The 21,041-nt window shown below is 48.7% G+C and overlaps 1 protein-coding gene across 5 annotated transcripts in view; it reads left to right on the top strand.

Annotated features, from left to right (window-relative positions):
- MAST1 (microtubule associated serine/threonine kinase 1) overlaps positions 1-21,041 on the top strand; it is a 165,208-nt gene that overhangs the window by 118,542 nt on the left and 25,625 nt on the right. For all 5 annotated transcript variants that reach the window (XM_040346542.1, XM_040346544.1, XM_040346541.1 and 2 more), the window contains 7 exons: positions 2,620-2,752; positions 3,169-3,334; positions 3,586-3,687; positions 13,387-13,509; positions 14,643-14,752; positions 20,582-20,742; positions 20,847-21,034. In XM_040346542.1, coding sequence (XP_040202476.1) covers positions 2,620-2,752; positions 3,169-3,334; positions 3,586-3,687; positions 13,387-13,509; positions 14,643-14,752; positions 20,582-20,742; positions 20,847-21,034 — 983 coding nt within the window. The remainder of the gene's footprint in view (positions 1-2,619; positions 2,753-3,168; positions 3,335-3,585; positions 3,688-13,386; positions 13,510-14,642; positions 14,753-20,581; positions 20,743-20,846; positions 21,035-21,041) is intronic.

Here is a 21,041-nt window from a genome sequence, read left to right as displayed (position 1 = left end):
ATCCTCTCTGATTGAAAGGCACAACACTCTCCCTTCTCATTGAAGGACACAGCACCCTCCCTTCTCATTGAAGGACACAGCACCCTCCCTTCTCATTGAAGGACACAGCACCCTCCTCTCTCATTGAAGGACACAGCACCCTCCTCTCTCATTGAAGGACACAGCACCCTCCCTTCTCATTGAAGGACACAGCACCCTCCCCTCTCATTGAAGGACACAGCACCCTCCCTTCTCATTGAAGGACACAGCACCCTCCCTTCTCATTGAAGGACACAGCACCCTCCTCTCTCATTGAAGGACACAGCACCCTCCCTTCTCATTGAAGGACACAGCACCCTCCCCTCTCATTGAAGGACACAGCACCCTCCCCTCTCATTGAAGGATACAGCACCCTCCCTTCTCATTGAAGGACACAGCACCCTCCCTTCTCATTGAATGACACAGCACCATCTCTTCTCATTGAAGGACACAGCACCCTCCCTTCTCATTGAAGGACACAGCACCCTCCCTTCTCATTGAAGGACACAGCACCCTCCCCTCTCATTGAAGGACACAGCACCCTCCCATCTGCTTTGTTTGTTACCAGTTGTTCTACTGCTTTTTGATTAACTGAGCTGCCTCTAGCATATGGGGTGTTTGACCACCATCAGTTGCTGCCCCTAGGCTGTGTTTTTGGTTTTTGCTTAGTGCCATACTCCTGAAGATCTTGGCTGTGCCCTTCAATAAATGAAAAAAGAAACGCAGACAGCAAACGGGCAATAATTACAATGTGAGCAACAAATCGGTAAAGTGACAATATTTGGTCATATCTCCCAACGCCAAATCCGCCACCCCTATCCAGCAAAAACCGACTTTTAGCAAACATATTCCACCTACCCACCATGCAAAAAATGTATCGGACCTCAAAAGCAGAGCGGTGCATAGTGCAAAACAAGGAGAAGTCCTCCCAACATCCCTCTCATTTGTGTCATGTGACACATCAGAACCAAGGAGGAGCCTACAAGGGGTTCCCTCTTCTCTGCAGGGGTATACACAGAGCAGGCACACTACTATGGTGGTTGTTCTTGCCGAGTTGCGGACAAGGAAAACTTTGACATTACCGGGAACCCCAAAGTGTTAATGTGCAGGGGCGGCATTTCTGACCCAGGTCACTTGCCCCCTGCCTACTCTTATAGAGCACTCTTCAGCTGGCTGTACCCAGGGCAAAGAACATCGGCCACCCTGCCGTTGCTATACCACTGCACTAGTGTTGTTATAGTCATGAATATAGCAAAGGTGTTGCAAAACTCTAGTGGTCTCAATTATAATGTAATGGGTAAGAACCACCTACAGTACACACATTATACACATACCTACTATACATATTATGGCCCGGATTCACATACATCGGCGCATATTTATGCCGCCGTAGCGTATCTCTTTTACGCTACGCCGGCGCAGCGCACAGAGGCAAACACTGGATTCACAAAGCACTTGCTCCCACTCGCTGTTAAAGATACGCTGGGTTTCTTGGATGAAAAGAGGTCCTGGACTGCCGCACTCCTTAAAACGATATCTTTATTCAGCAAGTGAAATCCCCAAAATAAAACAACCAACAATGTTGCAGTCAAAAAGAAGTGAACAAAAGGATGGCTGACATGTTTCACATTGTGTGATGCTTACTCGTAACTCTTTTTACCTGCTCAAAACATACTTTTGCCTGCACCTCTTTTTCCATACGCTGGGTTTCCTCTGCGTTAGCCAGCGTAGGTGGAAGTGGGCGTGAGCCATGCTAATGAGGCGTGACCCCATGCAAATGATGGCCCAAGCATCATAGAAGTACTTAAAATGAACGGCGCATGCGCCGTCCCGTGGCCGCATCCCTGTGCGCATGCTCAGAATCACGTCGGAACTACTCCCTAAGATACGTCGGATCACTGCCTACGACGTGAACGTAACCTACGCCTAGTCATATTCACGTACAACGTAAACGACAAAAGATACAACGGCTTGTGTTGCCTGGTCCATACCTTTGCATAAGTTGCGCCTCCTATATGGGGAATAAATTTACGCCGGACGTAAGTCTTACACAAACCGCGTATATTATGCGCCGGGCGCAACTACGTTCGTGATTCGCCGTATTTCACTCATTTGCATATTTGAATCTAAAATCAATGGGAGCGCCAGCGTAAATATGCGTCCACGATACGTTGGCGTAGGAAAGTTACGTAGGTCGGATGCAGCCTATTTTCAGGCATATCTTGGTTTCTGGTTCGGCGCATAGATACGACGGTGCACATTTGTACTTACGACGGCGTATCTCGAGATACGTCGGCGTAAGTGCTTTGTGAATCCGGGCCTTAGTGTTTACACAGCCTAACACATTTGTGGATATAAAGGCATCTTCAAGATCACACATTGTTTAATGCTTCTAGCGGTATAATGAGTAAAGAAAGACATGTAGACAAAAGACAAGGCTGGACCCTCTCCATAGGTCAGGCCCAGTAGTTGATGTTCGCACTGAAACCCTTTGCTTCCACAGTGGTATATATCAGTATGTATAATCTGTGTCTTTCTCTGTTAATGTCTGACTTAAAGTATCTTTACTCCTTTCTGTCTCTGTTCTTTTTCTCACTTCAGTCTTTTGATTACTTCCATGGGGCACGTAAAACTAACTGATTTTGGCTTATCCAAAATGGGGCTTATGAATCTCACCACCAATTTATATGAAGGACATATCGAGAGTGAGGCCAGAGAATTCCTGGACAAACAGGTGATAATAAAGGGTTACTTTAAATTGTCAATGTTACCCTGTGGTATGAGGGACGCGCTCCATGATACACATAGCTTCCCTTGTCTGTGTCACCCTGTGGTGGGAGGGACAGACTCCATGTCGCAATGCTTCTCCTGTCTGTGCCACCCTGTGGTGGGAGGGACAGACTCCATGTCACAATGCTTCTCCTGTCTGTGCCACCCTGTGGTGGGAGGGACAGACTCCATGTCACAATGCTAGTCCTGTCTGTGCCACCCTGTGGTGGGAGGGACAGACTCCATGTCACAATGCTTCTCCTGTCTGTGCCACCCTGTGGTTGTAGAGACAGACTTCATGGGTGGGAAAGACTTTTCACATAGTCTGTTTTATAATGGAAAGGTAACAACTAGAGGAACCTATTTTTTCTTGTATCCTAGGTTTGTGGGACCCCAGAATACATTGCTCCAGAGGTAATCCTACGACAGGGCTATGGAAAGCCTGTGGATTGGTGGGCAATGGGCATTATACTATATGAGTTCCTGGTGGGCTGTGTCCCTTTCTTTGGCGACACCCCTGAAGAGCTGTTTGGTCAGGTGATTAGTGGTGAGTATCTCTTATCCTCATGTCTATCATATGTTTGGCCATCTCATCTGTACATTTCTCTGCTGTCCCTGTCTGATATATTGTCATATTTTGATGATTTCAATGTAGTCTGGCAGACTAGTTCAGCATTTGAGCAGATAGGGGGTTTTGATGGACTTGTAGTTAAACGTGTTTGATTTCCTAAAAAATGTGTTAATAGATATGTCATGCTTACTTCTCTTGTTTAATTCTCCTTATTTCTTCTCTTCCAGATGACATAGTCTGGCCGGAGGGGGAGGAAGCACTTCCAGCTGATGCCCAACATCTTATTTCTAGTCTTCTGCAGACAGATCCCTTACTCAGACTAGGCACAGGTTAGACATATTGGGGGAGATTTACTAAAATTGGAGCAGTCAAAATCTGGAGCAGCTGTGCATTGTAGCCAGGGCCGTTTGAAGGAATTTGGGGGCCCCAAGCAAAATGGGGGCCCCCAAGCACCCCCCTGCATGCAAAGCCTACGTTAGCGATACACAAATTTTTTTTTCTGTTCTTACCTCCCCTTCTTCCCTGTAGGCTGCCACGGTAGCGTGGCCGAGCTCCTCTTCCCCCTGCCTCTTCCCCAGTCCCCTATCAGATAGTGCACTTCCTGTCAGTCCGGCCGGGAACAGGAAACTGAATATCCTGTACCACGGGCGGTACCCGGCCGGACTGACAGGACTCCAGGTGGAAGGAAGAGGAGCTCTGCTACATCCTGGGAAGGGGAAGTTGGGGACCCCAAGCAATTGTTTGTTTTGCCTGTCCTGTAGTGACGGGCCTGATTGTAGCCGATCTGCTCTCCCGCGGGCTGTGGGGGTTAATCTGTCAGGATGGAGAGCGGAGGAAAGGACCGGTATATGTGTTATTTACCGGTCCTTTCCTTTTCTGAATGGGACATAGAGAGCGTTCGTTACCGAACGCTCTCTCTATGTCTTGCGATAACTGAGCAGAGTAACCTGTGTGTTACTCTGCTTCAGTTTATGAATTGAGAGTAGCCTGTCTCCCTTCCATTCATCTTCAGTGTGAGAAAGGGAGGGGGGAATCTGTGACCTCACTCCCGTTCTCTGTCTCAAAGGGGAGATGTCAGGGCTCGTTTTGACCCCTGACATCTCACCAAAGCCCCACAACAGAGCTCATAAAAAAAGAAAACTGCAATGAATATTAAAAAAAATAATTGTAGAAAAAAGATAAAAAAAAGAAAAAAAAGTACTGACCACATAATATGATTGTGAAAAAAAAAATTAAGAACAAATTAAATTGTTAAAAAAAAAACATAAAAAAAAACTATTGACACCGTCCACTACCCCACTGACGCCGTCCACTGACACCGTCCACTGGCACCGTCCGCTGACACCGTCCGCTGACACCATCCGCTGACACCGACCACTGACACTGTCCACTGACACCGTCCATCCGAAATCGCATCACATTCGGACCAAACAAGCACAGGACCCTTTTTTTGGTCCGCACCAGAATCGCATGGGTGTTCACACCTATGCGATCCGATTCATGTCTAAACTGTCAGTTCGCAGTGCGATATGCAAGCTGAAATGGGGGTGTCATTACCATTGTTTGACACTCCCCAGCAGTTCGCATATGGCAGTGTGAACTGCCGTGCTAGTCGGGTGCGATGTGGGAACCCGCAGTGGATTCGCAGGGTTCCCGATTGGCACCAGTGTGAATCAAGCCTCAATGCATACAGCCTACAAATGTCACCTGACTGCTCCCACCAAGGCTCGGTTCACACTGGTGCGATTCGGGAACCCTGCGAATCCACTGCGGGTTCCCACATCGCACCCGAATCGCACAGCAGTTCACACTGCCATATGCGAACTGCTGGGGAGTGTCATACAATGGTAATGACACCCCCATTACAGCTCACATATCGCACTGCGAACTGACAGTTAGGACATGAGTCGTATGGTATGGGTGTGAACACCTATGCGATTCTGGTGTGGACCAAAAAAAGGGTCCTGTGCGTGTTTGGTCCAAATGAGATGCGATTTCAGCCATACAGTTTGTATGGCTGAAATCGCATAGCACAGATATCGCATGTGATCTAAACAGCAGTGCGGTGCAAATCACTTGCGATCTCGCACAGCGCACTAATGTGAACCAGCCCTAAGTTCATTCAGCCTTACTGGGTGTAAGTATAAAAAGTGAGAAATCCACCCCTCCCCCACATAACACATTCTGGTAATATAGGAATGTTGCATATGTGATTAGGTGACCTCAGACACACACACTGCAATATAACAATAATAAGAAGATCACTCAAGCTCGGACTACATATATCTCCCCTAATCACTTGTCTATGTATATTCTGATGGCTGTTCACTGCAGCATTTTCTCATCACACTGAACTGGGGATCACACCCCATATTATGAAAACATCTAGTCAAAACACAGGAAAGGCAGCCAATCCTGGGAGAGCTGGAGGGGAGGGGAGAGGAGAGGAGGGGAGGGGGATGTGAATCGTGAACTTTTTACACAGGCTGTGCATGTCTGCAAGCTAGTGCATGAGATATGTAAATAACCAGTCACTCGAAGCATGGGGGCGGAAAGGACTTTGGTTTTTCTCTACAAGTCTTTTTATTTTCACTCAACAATAAAAAGAGGATTGCTCAGAGCTGGATTATCTCTGTGTGCCAAGACTGGGCACAAATGATAGGAAATCTTATTCTCTACATTGTGACATCAAAAAAACCTGGAAGCTGATTGGTTTCTATGCAGAGCTACACCAGATTTTGCTCTCTCTAGTTTTAGTAATTCAACCCAATTGGGTCAATGTTCCTAGTAAACTGGCTTTGCTCTCCACAGTCCTAAATAACAATTTATATAACTAGTTTTTCTAGAAGCCAAACTACACATATTCTACAATACACTACATTCTCAAATTCTCAGTTCACGTGTCTTGGTTCATTGCAGGATTTTTCCAAATGCATATTAACAGTTACACAGTTACACAGTTTGTGAGGATGAAAAAAGACACAAGTCCATCAAGTCCAACCCGTGTGTGTGTTTTTGTGTCAGTATTACATTGTATATCCCTGTATGTTGTGGTCGCTCAGGTGTCTATCTATTTTTTTTTTTATTATCTAAGCAGCCTGCTAAAACCAATGCCTGTGGAATCCTTACCGCTATTACAGTAAATAACAATCTATGCAGTTTAACCACTTCCCGCCCGGTCAATAGGAGATTGACGTCCGGGAAGGGGTTGTGAAATCCTGACTGGACGTCTATTGACGTCCTGCAGGATTTCATGCCGGCGCGCCCGTGGGGGCACGCAGCGCGGCGATCAGTGATGCGGGGTGTCAGTCTGACACCCTGCATCTCCGATCTCGGTAAAGAGCGGAGGCTCTTTACCACGTGATCAGCCGTGTCCAATCACGGCTGATCACGATGTAAACAGGAAGAGCCGTTGACCGGCTCTTCCTCACTCGCGTCTGACAGACGCGAGTAGAGGAGAGCTGATCGGCGGCTCTCCTGACAGGGGGGGTTCGCGCCGATTGTTTATCAGCACAGCCCCCCCTCGGATCCTCACACTGGACCACCAGGGAGTGCCACCCCACTGCTCAATAGAGCACAAATAGATATGAAAAACAATATTTCTCTTTCGTTCATAGACGGACACAGCATTCTTTGACATTAGGGTTATATCCGCTTTCACTAGGAGAGTTTAGGCAGAAAAAAAGCACTTAAAGTGTTAACAAACACAAACCTCAGTGCAGCTCCTCCCAGGGGGCGTGGCCCCCCCGGTATAACCCACACCCTGCTCTAACAGCCTCAGTTTTTTCCTGCCTAACGTCAGGAGAGTCAGGCACTCTGGAGTTCCTGTACTCTGGAGATTTTTTTCTTGCGATTTTCTCGCTTTTTATTATTTTGTTCCTGCATTTTTTGGAATCCTGTGATTCTTCTATCAACAGCCGACTGGGTGACAGGCTGGGTCCTCGGCCCTTGTAGTCCCCCCATGTTCGGCCTTCGAGCGTGTGCCGGCCCTTAGCTCAGCTTTGGGACGTCCACGACAGGCCCCATTGCTCCAGGGGCGGCCGGGGAACTTCGGTTCTAGGGCACACATATGACCGGTCTCTATGGCTTTGTCACAGTGTGTCTGGCCGACAGCCATGCCGTTTAGCGGACGTTGGATCTGTCTGGGATACCTCCAGCCGGTGGTCGCAGGACGGGTAAGTAGTGGCCTCTTGCTCAGGTAAGTGGTCTGGCTGGAATTTTCCCCTGGGGAGGTCGACTGAGGGTTTGCCCTGCTTTCCTCTCTCCCTTTTTTCCTCTCCCTCCTTCCCAGTTTCTGGGTGACGGCCGTGAGGTGGGGGCCCCGCTTGGGGGGCTCAGTCTGACCTGGGGGCTGCTACTGCTGTGGGTGCTGTGTTTTTCTGGGCTGCCATATGTGCGGAGGGGGTCCTGTGGGCCTGTGTACTGCGTGTGTCACTGGGGCTTTGCTGTGTGTTTTTTTGAAAAAAACGCCGTTTTCGGGCGCCATTTTGCCGCTGACGGCGGTGTTTTATGGCGCAGTTGTAATTGCGGCGGCCATTTTCTCGGAGCCCGCAGACATATCGGCGGCCATCTTGATACAGCTCTTGTGCCTAGGATGACGGCACGTACGGCTCTGCACATTTTCCTTTTGGATGGCGCGGCACAGGCAGCGTTTTTGGCTCTCGGCAGCGGCGGTCTGGTCGGACGGTGAGTCCTCCGGGGGGGGGGGGTTTCCCTGTTCTCTGTGGCGGCTGGGGGGATGTCCTGTGGAGCCTGCCAGTACTAGGGGATGTTAACCCTTAGTGTCCCTGTTCCTGCGGCCTCCAGGGATGCTGTGCTGGCAGTCCCTGAGGCGTTTTGGGTCAGGATGGGAGTGTTGGAGGGATGTGGGAATTGCACTTGTTCCCCCCTCTGCCTCTCTCTGGGTATTTTTTCTGACAGGGAATCAGGCCTCGCTGAGGCGTCTGGTTTTGTTTTTTTGTCAGTAGCTGCTGGCTGAAGTCCACACGGACTGTGAGGATGGCCCTGTTTCAGGGTCAGCACTTGATGGTGCTGTTGTTGGGGCTCTTAACACTGCGGTGCGGGTTACCATGGTTAGCTATGGTGGTTTCGGAGGTGGCATCAGTGGTGTCAGTCCCTTTTGGGTTCCGTGCCGCCCCGCACCGCAATATGTGTTTTTTCCTTGTGTTCCATGTCTGGAATATGTTGTGCAAGGATTGGGATCAGTCGCAGGGTACAAAATGCTTTGCTGTCTGTCCCCTCTTTTTTGGGGAGGATTCCTGTATCAGGGTGTCTCTCTCTCTCCCCCCCCCCGCCCCCTGTGTTCAGCTGGGTAGCTTGTTTTTGAAACAAGGCTGCCACATTACCTGGGGAAGGGGCTCCCGCTTTTGGGGACCCCGCTGATAGGGGTGCTGTGAATGTGGTCGCTCCATATTCACAGCGGGGGGGGGGGGGGGGGGGTGGTGAGTCCGGTTTTGGCCGGGACTCTGGTGTCGCAGACGTTTCCCGGACGGGGAGCTGGAGGCGCAGAATGCTTCTATGACCTGCGTGGTCCTGACCGACCAGTTGGTACTAGGTCAGATATTTGTCTGTGTGTCGACCCCGGATATGCTCCCCTTGCTCTCCAGGGCATCCGCCTGCGCCATGTTTTCTGCCCTGCCTTGTATGGCTGGGGGTTGGTCTGCGGACGGTCTTTTCAGTAGTCCCTGGTGGTATTGCCCTGTGGGGGTGTACGCAGGGGTGTCTCTGATTGTCATCATAAAGGATGCCACGGGCGGTGTGAGCACTCTGCTCCCGCAATCTAAAAAAGGGTAGGTGCCTCACTGTAGGCGAGGGCCCTCATTTGCTGTTCCCCATGCGTTTTTTGGTTTTCGCCCGCCAAGTGCGGCAGGAAAACATTTTCAGGGGGCTAGGACGTCCACTGAGGACACAGGCGCCCCGGGTGCCGCAAGCCCAGCAAGCCTGCTTCCGCTTGGAGGTTTGCCTCCGCTCGCATCTCGGGTGGGGGGCTGGCTCCGCGAATTCGCGGCTCGGTGGAGGTCTCTCCTCTCTGACTGTTGGGGTTGCGAGGTAGTTTCCTCTGAGTGTGAGACAGGATTTCTCTCTTGTCTACCAAACGGGTTTTTTCCCTCCATCCTCTGGCTCGCCGGTTGGCTCTGTCAGGGGCTGTCCAGGATCTTTTGGTCAGGGCAGTGATTGTGCCAGTTCCCTCGTGGAACAGGCTCCGTGGTTTTTCGCCAATCTGTTTTGGGGTCCCCAAAGGAGGACGGGGTCCGTCCAATCCTGGGCCTCAGGCCTTTGTTTGTTTTTTTGTAAAAGTGCAAACTTTAAGGATGAGGTTTTTCTGGCGTCCTTGGATGCCGTGAACGCGTACCTGCATGTTCCCATATGCTCAAAGCACCAGAGTTTCTGGACTTTGCTGTCAGGGAGGACCATTTTTCATTGTGGCCCTCCCGCTCGGCTTGGTGTCGACACCACAGATTTTCACCGAGGTGCTGGTTCCGATACTGGCCCGGCTGTGGCAGCGGGGGTTTGTTATTGTGGGATGTCTGTACGACATTCTCCTACGAGCTTCCTCGAGCTCTGAATTAGTGGAGCCATGTCTGTCACGTGTCAGACTCTCCAAGAGTTTGGCTGACTTCTGTTTTGTCCAGAAGTCAGTGTTGGTCCCGTCTCAGGGACTGGAATTCCTGGGACTAGTCCTGGATTCCGCCGGGGCGAAAAAATTTTCTCCTAACGGAAAGAATTCAGACTCTGCAATCTGCTGGGCAGCAGTTGTCGACCTAGTAGTGGTCATCTCTGCGATTCTGCATGAGGGTTCTGGGTCTGACGATGGCCTCTGTCGAGGCGGTTCCGTATGCCAAATTCCACGCCAGGGTGCTACAGAGGGAACTGCTGTCTCGTGGGGACAAGCTTCCGTCATCCCTGGATTACCAGGTTCAGTTGAGTCACCTGGTCTCTGGTGTGGTGGCTGTCTTTTCCGGTGCTTTGGGCTGGAAAGGCATTTCTGCCATGTCACTGGACGGTGGTCGCGACGGATGCCAGCCTCTCCGGTTGGGGAGGGTTTTTTTGGGGCACCCAGTCAGCCCTGTGGCGCTGGAGTCAGGTGGAGTCCCACCTACCAATCGGTGTCCTGGATCAGGCTTTGCCTTACCTGGTGGTCCCTGGATCTACAGGGCTGACCATTCAGGACCCTGTCCGACAACGCGGTGGCGTACGTCGACCATCTGGGAAGCACACGGAGTTCTGTTGCAGCGACGAGGGTCGCGCACATCCTTCGGTGGGCTGAAAGGTCCGTTCCAGCTCTATCGGCCGTGTACATTCCGGGAGTATGGAATTGGCGGGCCGACTCCTGAGTCGGACTGCGCTAGACCAAGGAGAGTGGTCTCTCCACCCGTAGGGGTTTTCAGTGTCTGTGCCGAAAGTGGGGCACTCCATGCGTGGACCTTCTAGCGTCCCGCCTCAACCGGAAGGTGCCATGTTTTTTGGCCAGGTCAAGGGACCCATGGGCAGACGCGTCAGGCGCGTTGGTGGCTCCTTGGGGTCACTGTCGCCTACTTTAAACCTTCCCTCCTCGGTAGCTTCTTCCTCGACTGCTGCGCAGAGTGGAAGCCGAGGGAATTCTATCAATCCTGATTGCCCCAGATTGGCCGCGTCGCTCATGGTACGCGGACCTGGTGCGTCTGATGGCAGACACCCCCTAGCGTCTTCCCCTGGGGGTTGATCTTCTGTTACAGGGTCCGATCATCCACCCTGTTTTTTACAGCCACTGGCTTAGCGGCGTGGCAGTTGAGAGCCTGGGGCTGTGGGCCCGAGGCCTATTGGGCTTAGTGGTCTCTACCGTGCTGCCTGCACGGAAGTCTACCTCACGTAGGTTTTACATCATACGTGGAAGGCCTGCATCTCTGTGTGTAAGGAGATGAAGTGGCACCCTCGGACATACGTGGTGTCCAGGATTCTGCTGTTTTTTACAGCAGGGAGTGGATCAGGCTCTCGCCTTAAGTACGGTTAGGAGTCAGTTTTCTGCTCTGGCTGTTACTTTCGATGAGCCTTGGCGTCGCACTCCTTGGTGCGTACGTCTGGTCTGGGGGTCTGGCATGTGGCCCCTCCACTACCCCCATGGGACTTGAATTTAGTCCTTTCGGTTCTTCTGGATGCTCCCTTTGTGGACATTCGGGAGGTTTTTTTGTTGACTGTCACAAAAGGGGAGCAGGTTTAGCTCAGTGCTAGAGTACCTGCCCTTCATGCATTTGACTCTGGGTGCTAGCCCAGGAAGGTCTGCGTCGTCACGTGGCCATGGCTCAGCGTGGGCATTTCCACTGTGATTTTTTCTGGTAGCAATTACCTCGATCAGACGAGTGTTTGTCTGTTCTGGCGGCCTTGTCTTGCAAGGCTCCCTACTTGGTCATCCATAAGGATGAGGTGGTGCTGCGACCGCAGCCGTCTTTTCTCCCCAGGGTCGTTTCGGCCTTTCACGTTGATGATGACATTGTTCTTCCATCCTTATGTCCTTGGCCGAAATGCAGGGAGGCGGCCACTTTACATCCTCTGGATGTGATTCGGGCCCTACGAGTGTACTTATCTGCTACGATTCCGTTCCGAAAGTCGGACTCACTGTTCGCGTCGCTGGCTGGTCCTACAAGGGGGCCTGGTAGTCTCGTCAGCCACCCCTTTTTCGGGATGGATCCGACGAATTGTGCTTCAGGCCTATGCCCTGAAGGGGCTGGCGCCTCCCTTTTGGGTTACGGCGCATTCGACCAGGGCGATCGGAGCCTCTTGGTTTTTCTGGCATCAGGCCTCTGTGTTACAGGGGTATATGGCAGCGACCTGGTCGTCGGTCCACACTTTTTCAAAGTTTTATAAGGTGGATGTGAGTGCATCTTCTGATGCCTCCTTCGGCCGCAGATGTTACAGGCGGCGTTTTATGGTAGGAGTTTCTCCGTTGAGCAACTCCCGGTTTTGTTTGGGGTGTAACCTGTTTTTGCTGTGTTATTTCCCACCCCTCTAATTTTTTGACACTGCTTTGGGACGTCCCTAATGTCAAAGAATGCTGTGTCCGTCTATGAACGAAAGAGAAAATAGGATTTTTATACTCACCGTAAAATCCATTTCTCTGAGTTCATAGACGGACACAGCACCCACCCCTCCTTTGTTTGTACTGCTTGTTACGAACTGAGGCTGTTAGAGCAGGGTGTGGGTTATACCGGGGGGGCCACGCCCCCTGGGAGGAGCTGCACTGAGGTTTGTGTTTGTTAACACTTTAAGTGCTTTTTTTCTGCCTAAACTCTCCTAGTGAAAGCGGATATAACCCTAATGTCAAAGAATGCTGTGTCCGTCTATGAACTCAGAGAAATGGATTTTACGGTGAGTATAAAAATCCTATTTTTTTTTTAATGCAATCGATGCCAATCAGTGCCCACAAATGGGCACTGACTATCAACATGGGCACTGACTGTGCCCAGCAATGCCATCAGTACCACCCCTCAGTGTCACCCAGTGTCCATCGGTGCCACCCAGTGTCCATCAGTGCCACCTCTTAGTGCCCATCTATGCCCAGTGCCCACCTATCAGTGCCCATCTGTGCCACCCATAAGTGCCCATGAGTGCCGCCCATGAGTGCCCATCAGTGCCGCCAAAGAGTGCCCAGTGCGCCTATGAGCTATCTGAACTGAAAGTGATGAGAGAGTTCAGGGTATTACAAACTCTACTTCTCATGTCTATCTATCTATCTCTCATACTTAAATAATATTGTTGTGATCTTTCCGGAGATGCCTCATCAGCTGATAGCAGACAATAGCCCAATATCGGCTTACTCTGGGTCACAGGAGAACAAACAAAGTGTTACACCCGTTACCCTATGAGAAGTATGGCCAACAAACTTTGACCATACTTCTCTTTTTACAGTACTAATTGATGAGGCCCTATCGTGATCAGTAATAATGTCATAGTGAAGGTGCAGGGTTCTATGTATGTATAAAGTATAATAGAACTATATTATAATCATACAATGTATGTGTTTTATGTGTTTTCCTGTCTTCTTGTTATCTCAGGGGGTGCTGTTGAGGTCAAAGCACACAATTTTTTCACAGATTTGGATTGGAATGGGTTACTCAGACAAAAAGCTGAATTTATACCTCATCTGGAGGCTGAAGATGATACTAGCTACTTTGACAGTGAGTATGAAAAAACTTTCATAATAGCAACAAAGGAGGGTAAGGAAACAGGTGATACACTTAGGAACTGGGTTACTATAATAAGATAATACAGGGGTAATAAGACTCTCAGGAGCTGGGTTACTGTAATAAGATATTACAGGGGTAATAAGACACTCAGGAGCCGGGTTACTGTAATGAGATATTACAGGGGAAATAAGACACTCAGGAGCCGGGTTACTGTAATAAGATATTACAGGGGGAATAAGACACTCAGTAGCTGGGTTACCATAATAAGATATTACAGGGGTAATAAGACACTGAGGAGCTGGGTTACTGTAATAAGATATTACATGGGTAATAAGACACTCAGGAGCCGTGTTACTGTAATAAGGTATCACAGGGGTAATAAGAAACTCAGGAGCTGGGTTATTATAATGAGATATTACAGGGGGAATAAGACACTCAGGAGCCGGGTTACTGTAATAAGATATCACAGGGTTAATAAGACACTCAGGAGCCGGGTTATTGTAATAAGATATTACAGGGGTAATAAGACACTCAGGAGCCGGGTTACTGTAATAAGATATCACAGGGTTAATAAGACACTCAGGAGCCAGGTTACTGTAATAAGATATTACAGGGGTAATAAGACACTCAGGAGCCGGGTTACTGTAATAAGATATTACAGGGGTAATAAGACACTCAGGAGCCGGGTTATTGTAATAAGATATTACAGGGGTAATAAGACACTCAGGAGCCGGGTTATTGTAATAAGATATTACAGGGGTAATAAGACACTCAGGAGCCGGGTTATTGTAATAAGATATTACAGGGGTAATAAGACACTCAGGAGCTGGGTTACTGTAATAAGATATTACAGGGGTAATAAGACTCTCAGGAGCTGGGTTACTGTAATAAGATATTGCAGGGGTAATAAGACACTCGGGAGCCGGGTTATTGTAATAAGATATTACAGGGGTAATAAGACACTCAGGAGCTGGGTTACTGTAATAAGATCTTACAGGGGGGTAATAAGACACTCTGGAGCCGGTATTCTGTAATAAGATGCTGGGGGGGGGGGGGGAATATAAATTTAGGAGATGAGGATAATGACATTTCTTTACTATCCTTTAATATTTGTGTCTCTTTAGCTCGATCAGATCGTTATCAGCATATTAACTCTTATGATGAAGATGATACAAATGATGAAGACTCTGTAGAGATCCGTCAGTTCTCATCCTGCACTCCACGGTTCAGTAAGGTAAGCCTAACAATATTTCATAGGTTCAGTATTTCCTAATGTGTAAATGTGCAGAGTGCCATTATCGATAACGGACCAGGATACATAGGTTAGGGTCGTAGTTTGGCATGTTTACCCTGGGCTCTAGGTGCCTCCCCCCCCCCCCGGCACTGATGCTAACCATCCTCAAGCTTCAAGGTTTGCTTCATTACATCTCATCATTTGCCTGTGCTTAGCCAACGTGGTCCGGTATCCTCCAATATTGGCACCAAGGTTGTAGAGTATAGGGTGAAATATTAGTTCACCTTGACTGACTTATCCATACACTGCAATCGCCTTACCAGGGCTAAGAACTGCTACTTATCCTTATGTATACAATTCCTTATTGAACACTGCTCAAGGGCAATGCACATTCATAACATTGTATCCTGAATCAGCTGTCATGAAACATGGCTTTGTATTTAACTCACAATCAGCAACAATGGGCTAGATTCGCATAGATCAGCGGATCTTTAGATCCGCGTGATCTATGTGATTTAAGATCCGCTGGCGCAAGTTTGAGAGGCAAGTGGCTAATTCACTAAACACTTACCTCCAAACTTGCGGCGGCGGATCGTAAATCCCCCGGCGGAATTCGAATTCCGCGGCTAGGGGGAGTGTACTATTTAAATCAGGCGCGTTCCCGCGCTGATTTAAATGCGCCGTCCGCAAATTTTCCCGGCGTGCATTGCTCCCAATGACGTCGCTAGGACGTCATTGGTTTCGACGCTTACGTAAATGACATCCATCCGTATTCGAGAACGAGTTACGCAAACGACGTAAAAAAAAAACAAAAATCGGCGCCAGAACGACGGCTATACTTAACATTGGCTGCGCCTCATAGAAGCAGGGGTAAGTATACGCCGGGAAAACCGATACGGAAACGTCGTAATAACACTGCGTCGGGTCCGCGTACGCTCGTGAATTTCCGTATCTCGCTGATTTACATATTTCTCAGTGTAAATCAGTGAGAACGCCCCGCGGCCATTTTTAAATTGCAGTTAAGATCCGACGGTGTAACACAGTTACACCTGTCGGATCTTAGGCATATCTATGCGTAACTGATTCTATGAATCAGGCGCATAGATACGACCAGCCTAAGTCAGAGATACGACGGCGTATCAGGAGATTCACCGTCGTATCTCTCTGTGAATCTGGCCCTCCGTATTCAATTCACTGTCACTTTGTGTCAGTAATCATATAAACAGACTATTCACCATCCACCTACATGTAATAGCTTTGGTATCATTGCCCACCATATCATATCAGCAGGGGCGGACTGACAACTCATGGGGCCCCCGGGCAATAGGAGATTATAGGGCCCCCGGCAATAGGAGATTATGGGGCCCCACTGGGAATAGGACATTATGAGGCCCCCCAAAAGGTACTGGAGAGGCGGGGCAGCTCTAATCTTGGGATTTAAAAAAAAAAAAAACAATGATTTTTACATGCTGTCCCTGGTTTTACTGAGGCTGGCAACCTTGATGGGGGCCCTCGGCTGTGCCCGAATGGTCAGTCTGCCCCTGCATATCAGTGAGATCATATACTGCTTAGCATCAGCCTTAAGCCCTAGTAGTTCACACCAATGCGATTTCTCATTGCTATTTTACAGTTCAAAATCACACGACAAGTCGCATGACAAGTCATGTCGCATTACAAGACAAGCTTTTTGATTATGTTTATTATTATCCAGTCTTCTCTTTTTTTTTCTCTTTTTTTTTTAGAGCTGCTTTGTGTTCAGCTTTATAGGGAAGCAGCAAAATAAAATGCAGTATTTTATATTACCACAAGATGACAGTGGAGGCTATCTGAACCAATCCACTGCACCAGAGTTTATACTTCATGAGATTATATATATATATATATATATATATATATATATATATATATATATATATATATATATATATATTCACATACATACATACATCCAGACACAGTACTGTGCAAAAGTTTTAGGCAGCTGTGAAGGAATGTTGTAAAGTAAGAATGCTTTCTTTATTTTTTTTTGTTTGTTTACAAAATGCTACAAACCAGCATCAAATTTTACACTTGCACAAAGTTAGTAATTTTGTAGGATTATGCCGCGTACACACAACCGTTTTTTGGGTTGTAAAAAATTAGGTTTTTAAGGGTCTAGAAAAAAAAAGTTTTTTTCAACCGATCATTTAAACGGCCTTGCCTACACACGATTGTGAAAAAAAAATGCTCTAGCAAAGTACGACGGCACTATAAAGGAGAAGTTCCATGCGGATGACGCCACCCTTGGGGCTGCTTTAGCTGATTCCGTGTTAGCAAAAGACGATTTGCGCTTTTCTGTCTGTTACAGCGTGATGAATGTGCTTACTCCATTATGAACGGTAGTTTTACCAGAACGAGCGCTCCCGTCTCATAATTTGCTTCTGAGCAGGGTTTTTTTTTTCACGTCGTTAAAGCCCACACACGACCATTTTTTACGATGTAAAAAACTACAACGTTAAAAAAGACTTGAAAAACTAGAGCATGTTCGAAATTTTTATGCCCATTTTTTACATCGTGAAAAATGCTCTGGAGCCCACACACGATCGTTTTTAACCACTACCCGACGGCCGTACGACTTTATACGGCCGCGGGGTGGTTGTAAATCTCTAACAGGCCGTAAAAACACAGCCTGCGTGCGCATCCAGCGGCGCGGGCGCGTCAGGCGGCGGCGCGCGCGTGCTCGCCGCATCGCTGAGATGCTGATGCGAGTGCCTGGCGGCCGTGATGGCCGCCAAGCACTCGGGATCGGCGGCTACAGGGACAAGACGTGGAGCTCTGTGTGTAAACACAGAGATCCATGTCCTGTCAGGGGACAGAGGAGACCGATCTGTGTCCCTTGTACATGGGGACACAGATCGGTCACCTCCCCCAGTCACCCCCCTTCCCCCACAGTTAGAACACAATTTAGGGAAACACATTTAACCCCTTCCTCACCCCCTAGTGTTAACCCCTTCAATGCCAGTCACATTTATACAGTAATTAGTGCATATTTATAGCACTAATCGCTGTATAAATGTGAATGGCGCCAAAAATGTGTCAAAAGTGTCCGATGTGTCCGCCATAATGTCGCAGTCACAAAAATAATAAAAAATAATAATAATTCTGTCCCCTATTTTGTAAGCGCAATAACTTTTGCGCAAACCAGACGCTTCTTGCGATTTTTATTTTTTTACCAAAAATATGTAGTAGAATACGTATCGCCTAGACTGAGAACATTTTTATTTTTTTAAAAAAATTGGGCTATTTATTACAGCAACAAGTAAAAAATATTGTTTTTTTTTCAAAATTGTCGCTCTATTTTTGTTTATAGCGCAAAAAATAAAAACCGCAGAGGCGATCAAATACCACCAAAAGAAAGCTCTATTTGTGGGGAAAAAAGGACGTCAATTTTGTTTGGGAGCCACGTCGCACGACCGCGCAATTGTCAGTTAAAGTGACGCAGTGCCACAAGCTGAAATTTCACCTGGTCAGGAAGGGGTATATGTGCCCAGTAAGGAAGTGGTTAATGACATTAAAAAAAACGTAATTTTTTACAACCCGAAAAACGGTCGTGTGTACGCGGTATTAGAGTCAGGTCTCTGATTAACCCATTATACCAAGCAGGTGCGGATGATCATCAAGTTCATATGTATGTTAAGGCTGCTTTCACACTGAGGCAGTTTTCAGGTGTTTTAGCACCCATTGAAATGAATAGGCAGCACTGCCCAAACGCCTGCAAAGCGATTTGGCAAGCCCCGAAACACGGGTGCTTTAAACCCTTTCTTCGGCCACTAGTTGGTGTTAAAAGCACCCCGCTAACGGCTGAAAAGCGCCGCTAAAATGATGGTAAAGCGCAGCTAAAACTAGCTGCACTTTTCCCCGAATGCTCGGCACTTTCAGTGTAAAAGTAGCCTAAAACACATTCATTAAAGCGGCGGTCCGCCCACCGCTGCAAAAATAAAAAGCCAGAAGCTGCACATACTGCAGCTGTTGACTTGTAATAATCGGACACTTACCTGTCCTGGAGTACAGTGATGTTTCCATCAGCTGTCGGGTGCTGCTGCCTCCATTGTAAGTAAGGGAACCCAGCAGTGTAGCCTTTCGGCTTCACGCCGAGAACCCTACTGCACATGCGCGAGGCTCTTCTTCTCTCTCCTACTGACCCGGTGACAGGGGGAGGAGGAGGAGGGAGCCCCAACCGTGACATCAATACCCGCAGCTGAGGCTCCCGGAAGTGGGCAAAGCTTACCCCTGAACTGATGGGTCAAAATTTGAAATATTTGGCTGTAGCAGGAGGCAGTTTGTTCACCAGAGGGCTGGAGAACGGCAGGGCGCAAGTCCTGCGGGAACGCGTGGGAACGGAGTCCCTGCACTTTTTTCACAGCGGGAACGCAGTTTCGCCCCCACAGCGCCCTGATCTCAACATTTATGGAGTCTGTCTGGGATTACATAAGGAGACAGAAGGATTTGAGACAGCTTACATCCACATCTATGGTTAGTTCGCCAAGATGTTTGGAACAACCTACCTGCCCAGTTCCTTCAAAAACTGTGCCAGTGTACCTAGAAGATTTGAAGCTGGTTTGAAGGCAAGGGGGGAGTCGCACCAAATATTGATTCTGATTTATCTTCTGTTCATTTACTTTCCATTTTGTTAACTGATAAAAATAAACTATTAACACTTCTATTAGAGAAAGCATTCTTAATTTACAGAATTTTTTTTACACCCGCCTAAAACTTTTGCACAATAGTGTATATATCATGATTATGCCATCAGTTTAAATTAGGGTGGTCCCGATACCACTTTTTTAGGACCGAGTACAAGTACCGATACTTTTTTTCATGTACTCACCGATACCAATTACCGATACTTTTTTTTTTAAATGTGTCCATGTATCCCCAAATGCAGCCGTGTGTCCCCAAATGCAGCCGTGTCTCCCCAAATGCAGCCATGTCTCCCCAAATGCAGCCGTGTCTCTCCCAATGCAGCCGTGTCTCTCCCAATGCAGCCGTGTCTTCCCCAATGCAGCCGTGTCTCCCCCAATGCAGCCGTGTCTCCCCCAATGCAGCCGTGTCTCCCCCAATGCAGCCGTGTCTCCCCCAATGCAGCCGTGTCCCCAGCCAGGTCCCCCGCCCGCAGACTAGTCTAGTGCTTGGGGAACATAACAGCTTTTATTTGAATAGCTGTGTGTTCCCCGCCGCGCTACATCATATATAGCCCCTCCCCCTTGTACGGGCACTTTGATAGACAGATCACCCGTCCAATCCTTGGATGGGTGATCTGTCTATCAAAGTGCCCGAGCAAGCGGGAGGGGCTATATATGATGTAGCGCGGCGGGGAACACACAGCTATTCAAATGAAAGCTGTTATGTTCCCCGAGCGCTGATCAACTAGACGGCGGCGGCGACAGAAGCTCTCCTCTCCTCCGGTGGCATGTTTTACATACCCGAGGACTGCTTTGCTCTCTGCCTCCTCTCCGCCCCCTCTCAGTCTCCTCTCCGACCGCTCTCCGCCCCCTTCTCAGCCCCCTCTCTGCCCCCTCTGTCTCCTCTGCAACCGCTCTCCACCCCCTTCTCCGCCCCCTCTCTGTCTCCTCTGCAACCGCTCTCCACCCGCTCTCAGAGGGTAAAAAAAAAAAGTATCGGTAAAGCATCGGGAGCATTTGCGCGAGTACAAGTACTCGCGCAAATGCTCGGTATCGGTCCCGATACCGATACTAGTATCGGTATCGGGACAACCCTAGTTTAAATGTCTGTTTACCCATTTAAAGTTGTCATTCTGAATTGTGTCCCCATTTTCCAAATGACGCACAGGTGTACAGCAGCATGGAACAGCTTTCTCAGCTAGAGCAGAAGGCTCCCTCTACATCTCAAGACAGCAACAAGCAAGAGAGATCTGAAAGGACAAGCAAGAGAGAGACCCTTGGAGGTGTGACCCTGAGAGATCGCTGCTGGAGGACTGTGTCTCCTGAGATGTAAGTGGGTTCCCCCATTCCCTTGCTTGGCATCCGGTCATTCTTGGCTAATTAGAAGCTGCAAGGTTTGGTATAAAGGTTACAGATGAGGCATCTTGTTGCAGGAAACATTTTTCAGACTCAGTCGATGCTGACTCCAGCCCCCCGCTAGCTGCAAGGCGCCGATTCTCCGCCCTGGTGGACACCGCCCGTTTTGTGGCCCCTCTGGAAGGGGAAGGAGAGAGCAGGGTGAAGGGCAGCAGTGGAACTCAGCACGGCCAAAGTAAAATCCCCCTGGGAGAGCTAGAACCAGGTGAGTC

The sequence above is a fragment of the Rana temporaria genome, chromosome 3, assembly GCF_905171775.1.
Source record: "Rana temporaria chromosome 3, aRanTem1.1, whole genome shotgun sequence".
NCBI lineage: Eukaryota > Metazoa > Chordata > Amphibia > Anura > Ranidae > Rana > Rana temporaria.
The sequence above is the reverse complement of the archived record's forward strand: the minus strand, read 5'-3'. Positions and strand labels throughout refer to the sequence as shown.